Source organism: Amyelois transitella, chromosome 8, assembly GCF_032362555.1.
Source record: "Amyelois transitella isolate CPQ chromosome 8, ilAmyTran1.1, whole genome shotgun sequence".
In the NCBI taxonomy this organism is placed as follows: domain Eukaryota; kingdom Metazoa; phylum Arthropoda; class Insecta; order Lepidoptera; family Pyralidae; genus Amyelois; species Amyelois transitella.
The window spans coordinates 1,532,911-1,555,238 of NC_083511.1; the positions used below are offsets into that span (position 1 = coordinate 1,532,911).

General features: G+C 36.1%; 1 protein-coding gene across 2 annotated transcripts in view; it reads right to left on the bottom strand.

The window, feature by feature from the left end:
* LOC106137366 (serum response factor homolog) overlaps window positions 1-21,805 on the bottom strand; it is a 237,067-nt gene extending 215,262 nt beyond the window's left edge. For both annotated transcript variants that reach the window (XM_013338179.2, XM_013338178.2), the window contains exon 1: window positions 21,283-21,805. In XM_013338179.2, the coding sequence (XP_013193633.1) occupies window positions 21,283-21,678 (396 nt within the window). In that variant the 5' untranslated portion in view covers window positions 21,679-21,805. The remainder of the gene's footprint in view (window positions 1-21,282) is intronic.
* Window positions 21,806-22,328: the final 523 nt, after the last annotated feature.

Genomic DNA, 22,328 nt, shown 5'->3' on the forward strand with positions numbered 1-22,328 from the left:
ACTTGCATCTGTGACACTGACACCGTTATTTCCAGAACTGGGTCATTCGAAAATAAGCCTTAAAACATCAATAACAAGATTGGCATGGACGGCACTGAAGTTGTGACAGTCAAAAACAGTGCCGAAATTGACAATTACAAATGTACCTTTAATGAGCTCCGTTGTTACTTGATTAATGGAGCGATGTGAAATTTCAGCGATCTCAAAATTTATTGATGCGTTCGCCCTTTTTTTTAATAAAAATCGTGTATCAGTTGCGATCATAATTATTCGTCACCTCGTTTGGTGATGGAAGAAACGTCAATTATACCGAAATTTCACACGCCTTTCTTGTCGTTATATTCCATAGGATATATTTACAACTTAAATCATATTATTTGGAAAAAGTAGCATTTCATTTATTAAACCAGATATATTTATATTTAAAAGACAATCTTACTTGAGAATAACGAAAGTTCATATCGTACTTTGTACACTATTGTATCACAAAGAATTACCAAAACCTTTAAGGTCAGGACATCAAAGTGAGGTCACAGGAAGTGTGCGGGCGACAGCTTAGGTGTTTATGGACATAAAATGAAAAATTTTAACTAAAAGAGTCGAATTAATGATTGGGCAATATTAAATACTCAAAGCGCTACAAAATAAGAAAACTTAAGACATTGAATCAATTTCGTTAATAAAACATAAAGACAGTTTCAAATCTAAGTTCTTCAGTCAACCAATTAGACGACAGCAATGAATCAATAATCAAAACAGATTCTGAAGTGATGGAAAAAATATTCTTTTAGCAAAAAGAAAAAGTAATTATATGCATTATATTTGTTGAAATAGAGTGCATTAAAGACTGGACATAAAATTTTCTAATTTCCTGTGTAATGGTTCTCTGCAAAATTATTTATGTGGACAAAAGCAAACTACCGAATGTAAGTGAAGTAAGAATAACTACCTAAATAAAAAAGGAACCAATGATCAATTATTAAATGGATATTATTATACAATTAATTTAAAAGGCCAGAAGAAGCCAAAAGCTCATCAACACTGGATAACTATATTACAATAATAATGAAGAAAATTACATCTCTCGTAATAACTGCGCAAATAAGCATACTCAAAGCGTAAATGTGTTATAAATTGTCGTCTGTTCTCATTATCCCCTTTAATTGGTCACTTCGATCGTTGAAAACCAATAAATAGGCCTGCTTGTCTGCTGGGGCTACTGTCACGCCGATATATAGGCGACTGGATGGAATTTGTACAATAACCGTTTAAAAATTATGTCCAGATGTTGCTTACGAATTGTTGTTAAGTATGTAAAGTTGATTATAACTAGATTCCTAATGATAGGTGTAAATGTTGTATGTTAATTTTCAGGTGGACTGATAAAAGTCTGTAGGGCTCATAGATTGTGTGGAAAAATCCATAAAATTGATGTGTATCTCACAAATATTTGACGATCTGTATGTCAGTATTATCGTAAATTATGTGCTATAAGTCCAATAACAAAGAAGTAGTGATTAAACCCTTCTTGTGGAAACTCGTCAGTTTCTAGAAAGGGATTACTTTAACTTAAACCAATAGGCAAGGCGATTATGACGACAAATGCGATGACCGCTTGACATCACGCCTGATCCCGGCAGGGCTGCCATGACTAAGATTCACCGAAATTCCTTCAAAACACTTAGACAATTAGATAAATTATAAAGAGCTACTTTTGTCCTAGGGTTCGCTGTATGAACGAATGAACTCGGGGGCTCCGATGCTACCATCTATTATCCTGATGATGTAAAATTAATTCAATACACCCAACTTTCTTACTTTAGAGAATATGGGCGCAACTCTGAACATACAAGTACGAGAGAGAGAGAGACTGGCGTGATGATAAAATAAATTTAAATTACAAAAGAAATTCACTACTACTTTAACCATGACTTTAAAAATCGGTTTATCGTTACAAAAACGTACTTGTTTGGAATAACAGACAAAACTTCGTAACGAACGCGTTACTTGTACGTTTAATCTTTAATCGGTACTACTAGGGCATAATTTCGAATCAGACATACGACAAGGCATAATTTTTCATAATTATCTTACGAAACTGTGTTATGTAAATCTACATTCACTATTTTTTCAAGCTACAATTCATTAATTGCATCGTAATCGGCTTTCACCTTAATCCCTTCAAATCAACGCCGTGAATATATAATCCTCACAAGTGTATCATTGACTATTGACATTAGTTGGATTGTCGGATCTGTTCCTTCAATATATTTATGTAAGGAGTCATTGCGAAAAAACACCGGATAATGTGATCCAGATCAGTCAAAAGTGATTGTAAAAAATGTGTAACAAAATTGAGAACTCGTTTTGGGGATTTTGACATGAAATCGTACAGTACAGTTGACTACCGATAACGCTTCGCAAAATGTAAGGGCTGATATAAAAAAAAACCTTGTAATTATGTGAAGAACAATGAATACAAAATTAGCCAAACAAAAACGAAATCAAATTTATCGCTGACACCTGGTGTCATACCAAATTATAACGAAGAAATCCACACCACTAGTGAAACAAAATATGTTTTAATAAAATTTATATACTTTATTAATACATAGATTTAAAATATACTACTGTATAATTAAAGTACTAATTGAATGACAAACTATGGAAAGCAAAATTTCAGACAAAGTTAATTCAAAATTCAAATTCAAAAAATTCAAAATTTTTATTCATTATTATAGGATATGATATATCGCTTAATAATTGTCGTATGGTTTAAAAACATTGGTTGACGTCAAATAAATTACTTAACTAATATTACGAGATTACCTACATGACTAATTTCAACGACAGTCACTGTACCACGCAAAAATCGAAAGCCAATCCATACCTGTCAAAATTAAAAGGAATAATTACGCGAGTGGTAGAGTCACTTTTACAAGCCAATCACCAGGTCCACCACAACCATGATGTGGATAATGGAACTCATTAATAATATACAGGAGCATTTAACACAGAAATTTTATTAAAAAGGTGCTATTTGTTTCCATTTCTTATGGAACATATGATGATATTATTATGTACCTAATTTACTATTAAACAGTTTAATAATGGTGGGCGTATGAATAGCAGGCGAAATTTGAAAAGGAGAAAATGTATGAAAATTATGCGGCCTCCAGTTACAGAGTTAAAAACATAATGTGTTGTTTATTAAAAGGATACATAAGTATTCACGCTCATTATTTTACAATTTTGAGTAATTGCTCGCACGCAGTGATATTAATGTTTGTTTAACGGTGCAATAAAATTACTTTTGCCAATTTGAATTTATGGGTAAGCTTTTAATTTGATGAACGGAGAGATAATTTTATTATGCAACAAATAATTTTCAGATAAATTCATTTTGAATTCTCATAAATTGTTGGAAACATGTTGCATTGAAAACAAATTTTAGATATCGCTTGACTATAAGATTGAGAATGTATCAGAGAGTATGATGCACCCGCTTGTAAAAACATAAAGTGAAATTATACATAAACAAATTAAACCAAACTAAACGTAAACCTTAAAAAAATTGTAATTTAATATTGATTTAAATATTGTTGTTGAAGTAGAGATATTCTTAATTACGACGTACTTACGAGTGCCACCCCTAACATAATTTCCAAAGCGGCGCTCCGAACAACCGATGGGCGATGAAAACGGCACTTTTTGCCGGGATCAGATACCAATCCGATGGCACGATAACTAATAGCACTATAAACAAGATTATCCTCTAGTTTGCTGGGAAAGACCACGTTTTTACAAACAACAAAATGTATTAAACTGGGAGAGTCTACTACAGTAAAAAAAACTGTAGTAGGTATATTAAATGACGGAAATATTAAATTTTTGTGAGCATTATTCAGTTTTAATTTAATAGATTATTACAAGTGTTAAGAAAATTTTTAAAACGCTGCTCAAATTACCTATTGTGAAAATTAAGACTGTAAGGAGCTATTTGTGGTTGTCTTAAAATATGCAAATATTTATTTATATCATGCCAGACAAACAATTTGTAAATGAAAACTCCAGTTAATTACGTACGCGGTAAGAATACAGTTAATTAAAGAACAAAAATGTTTAAAAAATTCAATTTAAGAGATTGATGTCTGTCATACATGTCTTTAAATTAACATCATTAAAAATTAATGCGATTTTTGGATTAATGGTACAATAAGAATGCATGTTCTTTTAATTTCAATGTTCTTTACCACAATTCTTGACCCACTAGTTTCATTTAAACATGAATTAAGATGAATGACAGAGGCCCGCCTAAATATACGCTGAGCTAAAAATGTTTATAAATTTAGTGCAAATGACTCTTAAATGTGCCATGGTGAATAAAACTGTATGTAATTACATACATTTTATACAAAACACACAGTTTTGTACACAAAAATAGTCCTATATATAAATAAAAATTGTATTTAAAAAGAAAACTATTCTGGCATGGTAATAAGTCCGTATTTTGACAGGTTGCTTAGAAGAAGACTTGTAATACTTAATTGTAACGTGTCTACTTATTCACAACGATTCTTACGCAATTACAAAGTAAGCAGCTTATAGCCACAGCATGTCTGACTAGTAGAGTCGTCAAGTGACTTTACACGCGATGCGTGAAGCTCTTCTGTCTCAGAGGCCACGCAAAATTTTTAATATATGATAACTGTACCGTACGTTCACAAAAACCTGGATAACAAGACATTTAATTTTTCGTCAGAAATAAAGGATAATACAGAAGATAATGTAGGTACCAAAAAATCGCAATTACAAACTTATGGTCAGGCGTGACGAAATAAAATTTTAAAATAATAAAAAACGTTGGTTTTGACGCGACAGCCGACGGTGACGATGAAAAATGTCAGTCGAGCCGTTCGCACGTGAATAACCACTTGAGATGGACAAAAAAGACGACACGAAACTCACCATCCGAAACGCGTCCCCGCGATATTAAAAATAATAAACCGAGATTAAATAATAGCATCGCAAATTAATGAAAGATATTCTGGGCATCGTATGCGACATAAGCGGACAAGTGCGCGACGTCGCCGAAAAAACTACTAATTGCAAGTACAATGGGACACAAAGCAACCGCTTTTCCCACGACGCATCCACGCATGCGTACCGAGCATTGCGAGCGAGCCCCACTTTTATTGCCAAAAATTAATGCCCGGTAAACAGACCTTAATTGCAAGCCTGTCTTGTTTAACTGAACTGTGCGCGACCCGCCCGTCACACTAAGTGTGCATTTCGGCGAACTCGTAACCGGAATACATAAAATTCGCAATAACCGACTAATAATAATATAATATTACGAATAGCCAGTGATTTTTGCCAATATTGGTGCACAATCATCGGTTTATGACATTTTAATTTTATTGGTTAACGTCGTGTTCTCGCCAGCCCAGCGCCCAAGCGGCGTTGTGTTGGGCAATTTTGTTAACAACTTTATAGCTAAGAAACGTAATTTGAATATCACAAAGGGTTTTTTTATATCTGACAGATCCTTTAGTAAATATTTGGGCTAAGAATATAAATTGCCATAAATGTAGAATTTAATCAAAATATTAACACTTAAAAAGACGCAGTATGGACTGGCACTGACAATAAGTCTTCGAGTGATCGTAAAACCAGTAGTCGCATGTTCTTAATAATGATAACACAGCAATGCAAATAACATTTAATTCAACAAACATATCATTTATATGGCACTCTTACTGTTATACTTGAGTATAAAATAACATTCAGAGCAGATGCAACAGAAAACATAGATGCAGATGAAATGTAAATTCTAGAAGTACGTAGCGGCCATTTTGTTGTTTACCTAGCTCAAGTCGAGGTGCTAATAGTACCTACTAAAACTATTAATGACACTTAGCCGCGACACATTTTAATCGAGACGCCATTATAAGTAATTGCACCCGTGGTAAATAAATAGGTACTAAACACTACTCCAGATTTCATAAAAAAAATATTATCAGTATAGAGAACTAAGTGTTAGGATAAAAAATTGTAAACAGAAAATTGTGAAAAGAGATAGAATATTTACTCAGAATTAGAAGCAGCCGCTCAATATGATAGAGAGGATCTTCTTAAGAATGAAATCACTAGTTACTTAAAACAATATATTTTTATGATTCCCTAAATATACCCTAGTGCAAACCACTTTCACTACGCCCCAAGGTGTTAACGCATTATCGTACTATGGCTAGACAGTAGCAATTCCTATGGTAATGAAGCTACGCGCCCAGCTGGCTTATAGGACAGGTTGGCTCTGTGACGACGCTGAGGGGCTTAACGTGGACCATTATCATTTATTAGTTTTCAGGAATCTCCGGTCTGATGAGAAAATGACGCGTGGCCGCGTGATGTTCACGCTCATTGCGCTTTATTGAGAGATTTAATTTGAGATACCAACGGCACAGCCACCGCACCAGCAAAATTAAACGAATTATGGACAATTTTTGCTTATACAAATTGCACTTGATACGCGATATGAATTCAGAATGAAACTCAATTTGCGACCGCCGAAATTCTTCGTATTCAAAAAATTAAATATCACCTTCATACTGTTAAAAAATATCGAAATCGTAACGAAAGTGATAGGAGAGCGTTAAATAAGAAGGTCCAAATAATTACGATCTCGAGATACGAATCTACGAAGAAACACGTGCTCCGTATAAAAAAAACGCAAGCCCCACGCCAGGGTCTGAGGAAACCCCAAAAACAGGTTATGAAAGGCCAGGTTGCCATATTTGTGGGCAGCTCTCGACTGGATTAGTCGTAAAAGGTTTAAACGGGCCGAGCTCGTCTTTTGCCTACCGAAGCGTGCGATGCCACGTGGCTTTGTTTGCCAGCTCTCGACGTTTTTACGTCACTGCACACCCTTTATGGTGAGGATGTAGTATGTTCCCATTAAGGTCGTCAAGTTGATCGACCCCTTTCAAGATTTATGAATTTAAAGTTTCATAGCAGAGTTACTTATTCTGACAAGCTCATTATCGGGCGTTCTCTTGGATAATAATGGAATTACTTTCTAGAAATGAGGCGTAATTAAATCTGAAACACAATGGGAGATAAACATCGATATTCTCCCTAGCGGAATATTTACTGGTAATGATCGAAAAGTGAAAGCAGTTGGCTGGACATACTTCATTATCGCCGGCATCCCAATCGGTAGCCACGCACTTAATCATGATTACAACTACAAAAACAATTACCAAGTTAATTTTGCCACTTGTCATCTCCCGAGAGCGAGAGCTGTAAAGTTAAATATGCCCCCGACGAAGGAAAATTTGAGGATGGCGAAACTCACGGCTTGTTTGTTTTGAGGGCCCGTTGCCGCGGTCGAAAACGTGATTACAGAAAAAAATGTAATGAAACCGAACCTGTCTTTGGGCCGGGGGACGTTTCCTTGTATAGCGGTATCGTATGTAAATGACTCCAGGGATGATATACAACCGAATAATGCGCTGACGATCGCCGCATCCAAAGAATATGTTATTAAACACAACAATGACACAATAAACTTTGCAGAGCGTTCGGTGGACGATATGTAAATGAAACAAGTCTAAATTCAAGTTGAACATAAACGTACTTGTCAAGATATTTATTATTAAACAGACCATGGGATATTTGAAATATATTTTGCCTAAATATTTGAAATTTGACAAAAAAATATGTAAAGATATAGGACTACAACAACGTAAAAGAAGATGAAACTACAAAACGTACTCATGAATTAGCTAAAGGGCCTCGTTCAGATTGACATCGGGTTCAATCAGCAGCACCTAAAGGGCAATCTCTAACAATTACGTGCCTATTAGCCCCGTGTAGCGCTAATGATACCGAATCAAGCAAGGACGGAGTGAATGTTGCCTGTCGCGTTCATTAAGCACAAATCTGTATTGATTTGGTGCGGCGTCAGGTTGGCGATTAGTAGCACACTTGTTTATTACGAGTACTTAAGTGTGGTCAAAAAGTTTCTAACTAGTGGGTAATATGTGTAACAATGACTCATATCATTAAAGACAAACAAAAAAGAGACAGTAAAGAAGCTTAGTAAAGAAGCTTACTAATCTACAAAATTAAATAACATTGGTGATGTGGAGCTTAATACGAATTTCTCATTCAAATCAGTCATTTTCATTTTCACTAGGATTATGATTATGTCGATTTTCATTGATGTGATTTATCTAAATTGACAAGCAGATCATGCTGATATTTTAAAAATTGTCGAAGAGACTTGAAAAAATACACATCAAAGATATATCATAAGATGAGCAAGAGAGATTACTTGTTTAGCATAATGATAACCACATTCCTGACGCGATTTAACAGTTAAGTATCAAAAAGTACAAAACTATGATTTTACGCATCCAAAGAGCTTAGTGCTTACTAAGACAGTAAGCTGTTAGTAAGCACTATATTGATTTCGAGCGGCGTCAACTTGGTGATTAGTTAGTATAACGTTTATAATAATTACTGCCAACTAGTCTAGCCGGTGGTAGTTGAATTGCGTCTAGTTGGAATGACAGGTACGATCTTTCATGCATCAATGTTGATGCAAATTTATACTATTGGTTAGTAACTAATTAACTAGTTTTAGCACTACTAAGTTTTACTATACTTAGTGAAATATTGGAACACAATGATATATAATATATTTTTAAAGACAAAGACACGCCACCTGAATAAATTGTTATTTTTGTTCATTTTGTCACTAATAAAATCAAATTATTGTTATCGATGTCCGAGGAACCTCTGAAAGTTGCAACATAGCCTGAAGCGAAGCGATAGCGTGTTATATATGGTATTGTATAGAATACCATAGATTTTTATTAACTGCCCAGTATAATAATGTTGAATAGGGCGGTCTCGGCAGATATTTTAATTATTTTGGCAACAATATCTGAAAATATATCATAGGTAAATTGCCGAAGCCCAGCTTTATGCAAATTCATATGGCGCTGCCGTCAATAGCAAATGGCGTCGATAATTATACCTTTATGGCCGTTCATTCATAAACAAGCGATACGCTTATGAATGGCTAGGCTCGTGTTTAATTTATTGTAACAATTTCCATAAGTATCCTTGTTTCCTGCTTGATACTTGATAGCTTAGAAATACGAACGTCTATAGAGCGCACAGTCAAAGAAGTATGGAGAGGAGCATGTTAGGATTGAAACTTAAAGATAAAGTAAGAGGTACAGACATCAGAAACAAAACGAAATTAACAGATATCCTGGTCCGTATCGATCAACTTAAATGGAGGTGGACTGGACATATGCTCAGGTGTAAAAAGGAGAAATGGAGCAAACAGGTGACAATCTGGTACCCAAGGGATGGCATCAGGGGTCGAGGTCGTAAAAAGAGAAGATGGGAGGATGACCTGAAATTGACTCTAGGTCCCCTCTGGACAAGAGTGGCAGCAGACAGAAAGCAGTGGAAAGAGTTGGAGGAGGCCTTTGCCATAAGGCACACTGAACTGAGAGACCTTTTGTAGTTTAATGAAGATTTTAGTTTTAAATACCTTATTTTAATTTTGTAAAATGTCTATAGTTCGGAATTAAAGGCTTTATTATTATTATTATTATTATAGAGCGCACAAATCAATGTTTCATCACAATTTAATGCAACCTCCTAATCTTCAAGGGAACTGAAGTCAATTGATGCAAATTAAAGCTTCTAAAATACTTGCATGCTAATTGTTAATTTTCATTCTTGTTCGTATTGTTCAATTCAAATTCAATTCAATTAAAATTTACTCATGTAATCTCAACATTATTCGCTAATACTTGTTTAATACTATCATCCTCTTGTTCTTTTTCAATGAATGATCCTAGCCCTTGTTTTTGAGCAAAATTTACATTAAACCCTAATTTTCAAAATACTGAAACTACGCACGTGAGTTCTACGTTAAGAACTACACTAGCTTACTAGATATTGGTACTATTACAGATTGCGCCACTATAATTTTGCAGCCCGACCTTGGTTCGAGTTCATTCATAAATAGATCGCAAGCGTTAATTGGAGGGTTGGACCTGCTTTATATGCTGTACAGGTGACAGAAACATGAATTTATTCATAACAACAATCAAGAGCATGTTAGAAATATGATCGATCATAAAATCAAGTCAGAAATTGAAAACATTTATCGAGCGATCAACACAGTTTTGTATCAAAGATAAAATTGCCAAGATGTTCGCCTTAGTAATGAAATTAATTAAAACAAGCTTTATTAACGAGTCTTAAAATACAACCATTCAATTCATTACAACACGCGAAAAAACATGCTATTACGAGCTTATGAACATAAACCTGTCCGGTTGTTAATAATTCTCATCTTTATGGTTCTCATGGCTGAATAAATTTTAGAGTTAAATAAACAAGGATTATCTGTGATCTTCACAAAAGAGCTGAGGGTAACAGGAGCCGACTGAAGCGCCGCCGTGGCGATACCATCACGCCGATAGGGATCAAGGAAGACGAGTTGTCAATACATTTCACCTGCGGACATAGTTGATGGGCCGCGTAACCAGTCCTCATGAATTGTGCCGGCGACATTTTTATACCGCTGTCTAGTATTGGCATGACGAAGTTTCATATTTGTAATGTGTATCGTAATGGGACTTTGTTGATAGCTGAAGAAATCTTATGTGAATTGGAAGCTAGGTACCATCAGGAAAATATATCAACCGCAATTTTTTAAGTCATAACTAATTAGCCTTAAAAAAATTTATATGCAATTAGAACCAAACTTAACCAAATTCAAATACATATTATAAAGACTAAGACCGCAATTCTTATTTTATTAATTTATTTACCTATCTATGTCCACAGAAGAAATATAGGTATGATAAAGGCAAGAAACGATAGAACATCGATTCTGCTTATTTTCAATGAAACTACTCGCTGTTGGCCTGCGACAGGCAAATGGACAGAATGGCGGATACGGAATGGATTTTAATACATAGGTTTATCAAAAAAGTCACAATAATGAACGATTTCCAATACTCTTCAAGTGATTACATGTCATAACAAAATGCAATCAGTTGCAACCGATATGCAGCAATCGATGTAGATCGACGAGGCAACCATCCGCCGTGTTCAATGCTAATTCCTGCCTCCGTACTATGCAAATTTACGTTGCGGCCACTAAATAGCATTAAGACGATACGGAGAATATTCCGCTAACCTTATTTACGGGACAATTCATACGTCCGAACGAACAAACACAGGTGGTCCCAATAAAAGGTTCGGTGGAAGCCAAAGCGCTTCTAAGTGGAGATGCCGCCCTCCCTAAAAGGATAATAATACGTCGTTTCAGAACTCCAGGGCCGCGGAGAGTCCCTAGCACTCCGGCAGAAATGTAAATGCTCCCACCACCTGACAAATAGCTTAATTAACGACTAACACGAGACAAGAGTTATTGCGATTATCCGTGCAGCTCGTTCCGAACTGCACGCTGTTTCAACGGTTTCTGACGTTACTGGAGTATTCTAAACTCATTATGCTCACAATGGTATTTAATGAAGAATTATAAGGAATAATTTAAACATTACTTTAGATGGCCCAGGTTAATCAGGCAATTCAATTCCGAAAAACAATTCTGTGCCGTCTCCGAATACAATGAACAAAAGAATCTGAAAGAAACTTATAACAGGCGCCTATATTATCCACATGCGGTAATTTAACGAAGGCATTAAATCTCAAGGTTGAAATGGGAGTTAAGAGATTTAGTTTTTTTTCGCAATGTAATGTGTCGGTAGGCGTCACGTGGGCGCGCACGTGACGGCGTTGCGTGCCTCGCGACCACTCGCGTGGGCGGCCACCGCAACACTGATATGGATGGGTGCCTTCCTTACATCCGATCTGACGATTTTGTCTGTGTTTTGACAGCTTGTCAAAGTGTGAAGACAAACACCTTCCGAGTGTTGTTCACTGTGGTTTTTTCCCATATTCGCTTCAGCGCGTTCCACAAAAGTTATTTTGCACTCCCACTCCCACTTTGAACCTTCCGGCGTTGCTTATCAAACCAACTGTTCACTAAATCATCTGTTTAACGCTACATCCGAAAAAATGTCAGGAGAGCGCACTTTCAAGGCGAATTCTTTGAGAGCCGCGCTGTGCAAAAACCTTCGGTATTGTTCAATTGCATGACAACGACGGCCAACCGGAGCTTTCCCACCGAAATGTGAATTTGGCCGCGGTTTTTTTAATTGATTTCAGGAAAAAACAATTGTTGTTGCTCTCGGAGAGCGCAATCAAATAAAAACCTACTCGTTAATGTTTTATGTATGGCATCCTCGATGCCGATACATAATGGATGGGTACCCGCTGACTCGTCGCGTTGGAAATTTTGACAGAGCGACACATATCGCCGATCTGTATGGTGACGGGGCCGCTGTTTTTAGCGACGACGGACGATAGCATCTCCGCGAGTAATGACCGTGGCGAGGCCCTCCGAATTTGAGAAATTGCATGCATTATATGGGAATGCTTAAAACCGAACTTGCCGGGGACAAAGTTCTTCAAATTCCCCGCTCAAACGGCCGCTTTAATTTGAATTACAATTTTATGGCCCGCCCTTTTCGGGTGACATCCGTTAATGAACACGATTTTTTCGCAATGCAATTAGTTGGTTAAATTATCGACGTATTAATTATACGTTTTCCAATTTTATGAGTGTTGGAGTTAATAAACAAAAACAAAATAATTTCCTTTTTTAATTGGCCAAGTTGATTTATTATTATTAACAATTGTTGTATATACTTTGTAAAAAAAAACCCTAAAACCTGCTCAACCCTGCATATATATTACCTGGTCAATTAAGGTGACAGGACAGGCTGGACACCTGAGGAACTATTTCGGTCCGCGGCCGGCAGATGGCGTTGGTCGTTAGACGGAATTTTATTGAATTTATTAGCGCCCGCGTGATACCACGTAATTGGCTTATATTTCAAGTTGACGCTGTTCTTACAGTTGTTAATGAGGGTTGGATAAAAAGGGCTGAAAGTTTACATGTCGAATATAAGTAAGAAAAACCAGCGCTTACTTTCATGGTATTTCTAGAATTTAATAGATCCAATGTATTTATACTTTCTTAGATGCATTAACAACCACTTATGTTTCTCAAACCTCCTGCAAACTCTTGTTGGCAGGCACCAACTAGGTAGTTATTTTACTAAACAAAACATTTATGCTCTATCTGAAGCAATAAATGTAAATTCTTGCTAGTGCCTAGTATCACTTAATGGTTGTTGGTGTAAAGAAGACAATAATAACATGTTTTCACTCTTACAGCTTATAGTAATTAAATAATTCCCCTGTTAATTGAAAACTACGAGGAGAAGCGACCCTTAATGTCCATTTCATTCCACGTGCATCGCCTCAATTCTTCACATTTATTGCCACGTTAAGTACTTTTACTATTGCAAATAAACAAGATATTTCTTTATCAATAATCTCATGAAATTCTTTAAAGTTTTTCTACAATTTAAGTACTGGTTTTTTTATTTTGTACTTCTTCGTTTTATAATTTAAAGATAATTCTTTAAAAATACTTCATGTTTAAAAGGCAACGAAACAGTATTGCTTAAAAATGTTATGCTGTTGTTTAAAATTTGGATTACACTCTTATATAAAACTGTTCGTAATTGTGTATATTTTATTTACGATGTTCTTTGAGCTGTAATTTTCAAACGTGGCTTCGCGGAATTGGTTTCTTTAGCCAGCTTCCAAGCCTCGAGCAGTATTCTAATTGAATACTGAATTCGCAGTTAGACTATAAAGCCGCATGATTGTCATTTCTCAAATTACTCATTGTTTAAGTACATGAGCCACATTAACGACTGTACTTCATATTCGTGCGCATAACTCACAGTTTTCTCGAAAACTTGCGTCGTGAACGTCGGGTCGTGAGTCTCGAAAAGCCTTTGATGTGGCCCGGCGACTAACGAACGAGTGTCCGACCGATAAATCCGATGCAGTAGTTCCGACAATGACAGACTGACGTTCTCCTGAACAAATCAAACGACGCTGTAATCTCAACTTGTCTGCGAGTGATCGCATATCGTAATTGTTTGATATAAAATGTCTTGCAGTATTCAAATATTACTTGCTATTTTTATTAATGAAATTAGAAATTTATAGTATACAGGTATCAAACGAACGAAAAATATACTCAACTTAACAATCATTTCATAATATTTTTTAACATTCAAGAGTTTGTTAAGTTGATTTTGCTAACACCAACGCAGAAATAATACTTGTCCATCGGTAAATCTATCAAGGTGTGCATGCTACGCTGGTAAGCGGAACGGTAAACGTCGACAAAAGAGCACCCAAGTACTAGGTGCACATAACAATAAGGCGTTCACGCTAGGTGTCGCTGGGGGCGGGCCAACGCGCCAGACATTCCCTTCACCCATCCAATTAGTCCAGACCTCCCGTGCCTCCTGCTGAGCAATACTTTCACAAGCTGCGAGTACGGAACTACGGTCTGATTAGAGACCTCTGTAATGTGGACACATTTACCGAACTCTCGCATAGTTATGAGCTCCTGGTAACTGACGTGGATAGACGCAAAGGCGGTCCCGCCGTTACTGGCACTACTGTAGTGACAACAGCAAATTATTACTGAATTTTCATGCCTGTCATATTCCGAAAATTTTAAAAAATAAACTCTATATGATAGGTGCTCTTGTGCTATAGGTACACTTAATATCGTTTCCCAAATTATAATAAAAAACTTTACTTATGAAGAAGAAAGGATTACTGAAGATTTTTTCTATCGAGTTCCCAGAAATTATTCGGATTTGTTTAGTATACTTAATCGGTATGAAAGCCACACCCATTTCACTAATTCGGGTTTCGACAGCCAGTGAACAAAGTTAATGTAACACTTCTCCGCAAGATGGCACACAAGCATTCCTTCCAGCGCGCTTCTCATAAGGTATGTACTCCTGGTACTAATGGGGCCATATTTGGCACTTTCGATTTTGCCCGGTTCAAGTTACATAAATAAAACGCTTGAAATTTAAAAAGATAATAATTAAAGTTAGATTAGTTTTATTTGTGGAATTTATTTTAGTGCTGTGCTGATGAATGGAAATTAAGAAATTATATTAATTTTTTTTAAATATATTATGCTCGACGACATGGTTAAGAGCTGATATTTATAGAAATTATGTATAATTTTTTTTAAACGTATTTTGGTAAATTAATTAAAAAAACCAATCTATTTGAAAAAGCGTCATAAATCATTAAGTAATTTGTTATAATGTAATGAATTTTAATGAGGAATACAAATAAGTCTCCAACAAAAAAAAATCAAAATACAGTTCCAACCTTCCAACATTTTGAACGATGAAGCCACGAAAGCACTATGATCTGGTGTAGTACTGTATTAGCATTACAAAACAGCCAGAGCGTGAGATATGGGTCGCAATAGGCGCCTGCGGCCGTGCAAATTAGTGTAGGCGCAACACATAATTGTTTAATTTCGGAACAAACTCCACTCCTGACGATTCACACAGCGGAACTACTCTTCGGGGAATGTTACGCGGATCGTCTCAAAATACAGCTGAATATACGATTAATGAACATGGAGCAGGGAATAGTTATCTGAAACCCCATTATCGCACAGATTTTGTTAAATGTGAATTATATAAAATCCTTCATTATCGAATGCTTGGGTTTTTTTTATTATAATCATAAATTTTAAAAGTCATCAATTCACTAGTTCTGCATTGAACATAATTTTTACATACGTATCATGAATTCCTAACAGTCTGCTATCTAAATTTTTTGAAGCACCTATAGATCTCATTCGTCGCAATGTAAATAAAAGGACACGTTAATAGATTCACTTTAGTAATATCAATCAATACATTTCAAAATTCCGAATGAAGGATGTCGACAACATTTGTAGAAAGCACTAAAACATCTTCTCTTACACATATTAACATGGATACATACATATAATCACGTCTATATCTCTTACGAGGGAGGACGAGCCAACAGTCTTGAAATGACTGATAGGCCAAATTCAGCAGCGGCCTAATAATAGAATTGAGATTCAAATAATGACCCATATAAAAGAATACAAAATGTCGAGATCTAACGTCGGGTCGTGTGGGAAAATAATCTAGCTCGCAATCTACATCGGAGCTAGGTCCTAATTAATTTAGTAATCGTTCGTGACGACTTATTCCGCCCTAGACGGCACCGCGAACTAACGAAATCACGACTCCGCCAGGCAACGATAATCGTTATTTTAAATTTATTAAAATGTCCTCTTTAAGGACTATATCGGAACGCCTATATCGGACTGTATAATTTATTCGCTTACTGCTGGAATGAGCTAAACAATAGCTGTTATATTTTCTGAAGCAGTGGAACGTATTTCGTTTGTTTTTCTCATAATGAAATGAAATGGGGATGAAATGTAAGTTCACTTACATAAAATAATAATTTCTTTTAAATACGCAATTTAATTTACACTGACCAAATCTGCTTACTCATCAGATTTCTCGTCAGAATCGTGATTACGACCACTCATCCTAAATTCGCCTCGCTACAGTCACATACCGCATCATGTAACGCGATAAATATATCTTAGTAGTAATTAATAAAGCCTAGTTAAACTCCGGGAATGGTTTCCTAGGAACGTCTCTTAATCCTAAACCGTCGTAGATCAAACAGCCAAACAATGTCGGCGACTTTTGCCCGACAAAGTGTACGTTGCCGACTGTCGGACAACAAATGCGGTCGTGTCGCGCCGCCGGCCCCTGCGGCGTCGTAATTAAAGTGCGACGGGGTGATCGGTTCACCGGACCAATCCCGGGTTTGATGTCTAGATAGCTTTATAGTTTGATAAATCGACGGTACGCTATATCTTGGGGCACGCTTTGTCACAATTGTTGTTCATCTGAATGATTAAAAATTTACTCTTATTCAATTTATGATTTTGTACGAGTGAAACAAAAAAAAATTTCTCTCGTAAGTTATACGAGTACAATGGGTCATATAGTTAAAACAAAAAAGTAAATGAGAAATATAAGAAAACTAGGTAAATAAATAAAAAACTGATTGTACATAATAAATAGCAAGAATAAACTAATAAACACAATGAAGCAATTGAAGCAAATAACAGACATCATGAAACAGTCACAAGAAACAAATCGGTCATTATCGATATACTGAGATAAAAGGTCGGGCTGCAATTTAATTAAGCATGTACCGTTGCATTAAAAAAGCATAACGAGGGACTGATGCTGGACTAACAAGTAACAACAGACGGCGACTTTGAAACCCGCTGCGCGACAGCGAAGCTTGCGTGCGCCCGCGCAGATGCAGCGCAAGATAAAAGCGATTAGCAAGAACCTCGCGTTGGCTAGATGTGCACAGAGATTGTTTTTATAGCTTACCAGTGATCTATGTGTTTATGATGGAGACTGGTTATCGTCACACAACAGATATGTTAAACTAGATAAAGCAATTAAATTGTTTTAAATTATTTCAAGATCTAGTTAAAATATAAAGCGGCGTTTATCAAATATTGTCAAGTTTTAAAATATACGTTTAAGAACACAGCCTTATATTGTTGGGAAAACAAAATAGTATAGAAGTTGACCATTAGGCCGATTGAAAGTTAAAAGGGAATACTCATTAGGTTACACACGATTCGCATAAGCCCCCGTCCGGCGTACGTCCGATCTAATGGCAATGTTTTGACGGACAAGACGAGCATACGCACAGATTGACAATGTATCTGCGGTTAATGAAGCTACCCAGGTTCATTTTGTTCTGGGAATCGAGATTTTGCTTTATGCTAAAGACGGAATTTTTATAACAAAGAATCAAACAATCAAACAAACCTACCCCTCCGGGAAAGAGGCGTGATTTTATGTATATGTATGTATGTAATCAAACAAATTTTGGATAACAACGGAATTAGTAAGGGTCCCAAAAGATATCACTTAATTTTAGAATGATTGCATGAATTTATTTAGTGGAATATGGATACATACTTATTTGTTATCTTTAATCTAATTTACAATAAAAATTTAATGTACCTTAGTCTTAATATATGTAGTTTCAACAATGTAAGGTCGCCAAATATATTATCTGCGATTAGTATATCGGCAAGAAAATATTACCTTTTAAGTAGTAGTCAAGTAAGTCAAGTTACACGACTACCAGATGAATACAAAAAATCCATCAAAGTCGAGGATAGAGTCCCTAAATTTCTCGAATAATATATATCACTCCGTTAACTAATGCATTTTTATATATCCAGTTAAAAAAAAATTTAATACCAGTTCGTTACTTGCATTTGAAGGTAGATTTTGTGTCAAAATCAGAAACATAACTTCAGTCCTTACTTCCCTGGTACCCATAATGCCCAGTAGCATGCCCTTTACAGCGCATGTCTGTGCTAATGGCGATGTTTTACGGACGTCCATGCGCAGACGCAGACGCCGGACAGGAACACGCAAGATTGACAAGCACTAGACTCTTAGTGATGCTACCAGCCGTTTATTTTATGTATGTTTATTATCAATTTATTAAATGCAACGTGATTCGATTTTAAACAAAGAATTAAGAAGTTTTTTTTTTCTTATCATTTCGAACTTTTCAGTCTCGCCGAATTTATTACGAAGTTAATTAATGTAGTCAATGTGTATTATTCGTCCAAGATTTAAATTTAAGAGATCTATATTTGTTAATTGACGTCCAGTAAAAATTTTGTAGTGTAGTTTGTTCCGCCGCTTTTTCTACACATGCGCATTGGAAGCGGAAGTATAATTAGACTTAAGTTATGTTAACGTCAATAAGTGTTACCTTTTATCAAATTTTGAAAATAACTCTATTCTATGATAGAAGTACCTACGTATTCATTCTTTACTGTGTTCGCAAGATTGCCAAAATTTGTAAAAAGAATAAAATGTATTCTTTTTTCAAATATAGCGTCTTAACGGCCATTGTGTTAAGTTTATTGCCAACTATTATAATTAAATCTTTAAAATAATAAATTGATGGTAACAATATTATTAGACTTCTGTGTTAACTAGCGACCCGCTTCAACTTCGCACGAGTATCATTTATAATGCAAACATACAGACAGAGAAAATAGAAGGACTTAGGTAAGTAAAAAAATGATGTAGTAATAGTATCTTCCTTCTTAAAAAACGGTGCAATAATAAAAATGTGTAATACCTTTATTGATATATTGTTACTAAAATTAAACTAAGTCATAAATAGACTTAGTTTAAAGTGGGTACCTACCTACCTAATGAAAGTCAATAATATAAATAATATTTGAACACTAACTTCTGTCATTTCATGGCTTATTTTATGCGACTATTGGAGTTTAATCGTTAACTGATAGTTTTATTCTTGGAATATAAAATATTTATTACCCATTTCTATTTGTTATTATCAAGGAACCTATATATACCTTATGGTTATTACAGTTTTTACAATTTTATAAGTATAAAATTGTTAAATAAAACATAACGCTGAAAGGAAAAAGATTTAATACTTATTTTCGACATAAGTATAATAGTACCTATGTCTTTTCAAGTCAATTGCTTTTGTTTTCTTTAATTTCAAAATATAAGGAAGATAATCCCAAAATAATAATGAGTAAGAGAAGTAGTAGAAGTACCTACCTACCTACTTAAGAAAATAAAATGGTAGCTTTTATCAAACTTTTTAGTTTTAGGTAATAATACATACATACAATCACGTCTATATCTCTTGCAGGGAAGACGGAGCCAAAAAGACGGATAAGCCCGTTCAGCTGTTTGGCTTATTGATGGAATTGAGATTAAAATAGTGCCAGGTTGCTAGCCCATCGTCTTGAAGGAGAATCCCAAGTTCACTCTTAGTCGCCTTTTACGACATCTATGGGAAAGAGATGGAGTGGTCCCATTCTTTTTTTATTGGTGCCGGAAACCAATGGCACCTACAAATAAAAGGTAATAATTAGATAAAAAAAGTTAAAATAAATAAGAAAGTAAGTAATCACTACATTATTTTCCAGCTGAGCGTGGCCTATCAGTCTTTTCAAGACTGGTGGCTCTGTCTACCCCCCTAGGGATATAGACGTGATCATATGTATGTATGTATGTATGTATTATCCATTTCCCATAGCCAATTGCCACTCCTAGCGCCATCTATCAATGTCATAACAAACTAAATATGACAGCAGACTTGTCTACCACATTTTAATGTTAAAGTGAATTTACAATATTTTTAAATTATTACTGTAGTTTCTTGCGTAAAAATAATATTTCACGAAATCTACTTAGCGACAAAAATTGATTCAATGCGTATTGAAACGAATATGTACGCACCCAAAATAACGAGCGGAATTTCTGAATATCAGCTGATAACTGTCAAAATTGTCATCACAAATGCTCAGAATAAATCAAATAATAGACACAAAACACACCACAATTTCAAATTTGAACGTTAAATTAAACATATCCATGCACAAATTCAATGTTTACACTAGTTTTAGGCAATATTCCAATGGATTTGTTGACTTCCCGAAACCTAACCTCTTTGCCCTAAGCAAGCACAAAATATCTGGATTTCCCTATTTAAAAATTCATTTTTTTCAATTCTCTCCAGATTTTGGTATTAGTTTTATTATAATTAATTAATTAATAATTTTTCTTGTAGGAACTATAATGCAAACCACTTTTTACACTGTCACTTCATTATCAATGTTTACTAAGTTCCTCTGAGATAAATTAAAGATAAAACAGGGAATATATTTTTGTTTATCTTTTATAGTTGTCTACAGAACCATTACACAATTACTTGCATTAACTTTTAATAATTTTATTAAAATAATAGTCATTATGTGACTATAGATTAAATCATATTTCTATAAAATTTATTAAAAGAACTTCATTAATTTGAAATTGTCAATCCTTGTTACTAACAAAGTGTAACAGTGTTAATAATATAGTACATGTATGTGTACTAATAATTCAGTTTTTTATATGTATGATTAATAGAATAAATATGAAGTAGCTCGCTCGCTCAGGTAAGTAACTAGTTTTATAACACTCACAGCGCACCCATCAAAATGCAACACATTATTTTCCCCACGGGTTTCTAATTCCTGTTAGAGACGATGCACTTTCACACATGTGGAATGTTAGCACCGAGCGACCCGGCCCATATGGAATATTGCCAAAACTGGTGTCCGCAACCCACCTTCTTCATTATTCCTGTCTTCCGCTTAGAAAACGTGGTGTACCGCCGCAGTTTGTTATCTATATACTCCATCTTAATCTTCACACGACCCTTAGTCTTTTTGCCATTAGACGGTGGTGACTTCTTGGGCTGCAGGGAACCATAGCCGTCATCTGCAATATCCGGCATCGGGCAATGCTCCAAATTGACACTCTGAGAGGGACGTTCATCATAGCACTGATCCGAGGGTCTCTTCACTCCAGCCCGGGGCATGGGACAGGGCTGCATCCCAGGCCTTAGGCCTCCACCGAGCGAACTTGGTGGCCGGCCAGCGCCGTACATATCCGGCATCTCCAGCAGTCCCATACCGTACGGCGACCCAAAGCGGGGCTCTCGCGCTCCGCCGGGCGCGTCCATGATAACCTCGCAGTACGCCACAGTAACCGGTGCGCGCACGCGCTTTGTACACCTCACCGTCCGAACCTCGAACGGAGACTGACCGAAAACGCGAAAGAACCGAGGGCGGGACTGACGGCTCGGCCGCTCGGACCGCGACTGACTTCGCGCGGATCCGTTCCACGCGCCTCGACTACTATCCGTCTCTTTCTCACGCGAAAAACTAATTTGAACGGCGAGAGGGACGGGAACAACGGGCACAACGTAACCCGACACATCCGTAGGAAAAGCGTGGTGAACCGGGAACCCGCGAACATTTCAGTGCCCGAAATCCGTATTAAAATAGCGCTTTTATTTTGAGTTTATTTCGTAAATAGAAATAATAGAGTAGGAAATGGTGCGGCGCGAGCGCGCGGCTGGGCGGTGGGCCGAACCGAGCCATATTTAGAATCGAGCCGTACCAAATATGGCAATCCATGGTCAAATGGGAACCACTGAAATCCCTCCTACTCGCACCTGGCGATTTTCACGTCTAATAATTAAAAACTTTGTCACGTCACTTCTTGGATGTCCACATACCTGTGTGTAGGCATATAGGCTGTTATAGCCACCGATTATGTACATATAAATATCTTTGAAAAGTCGTAGCGTTGAGCTGTGCATAAGATATG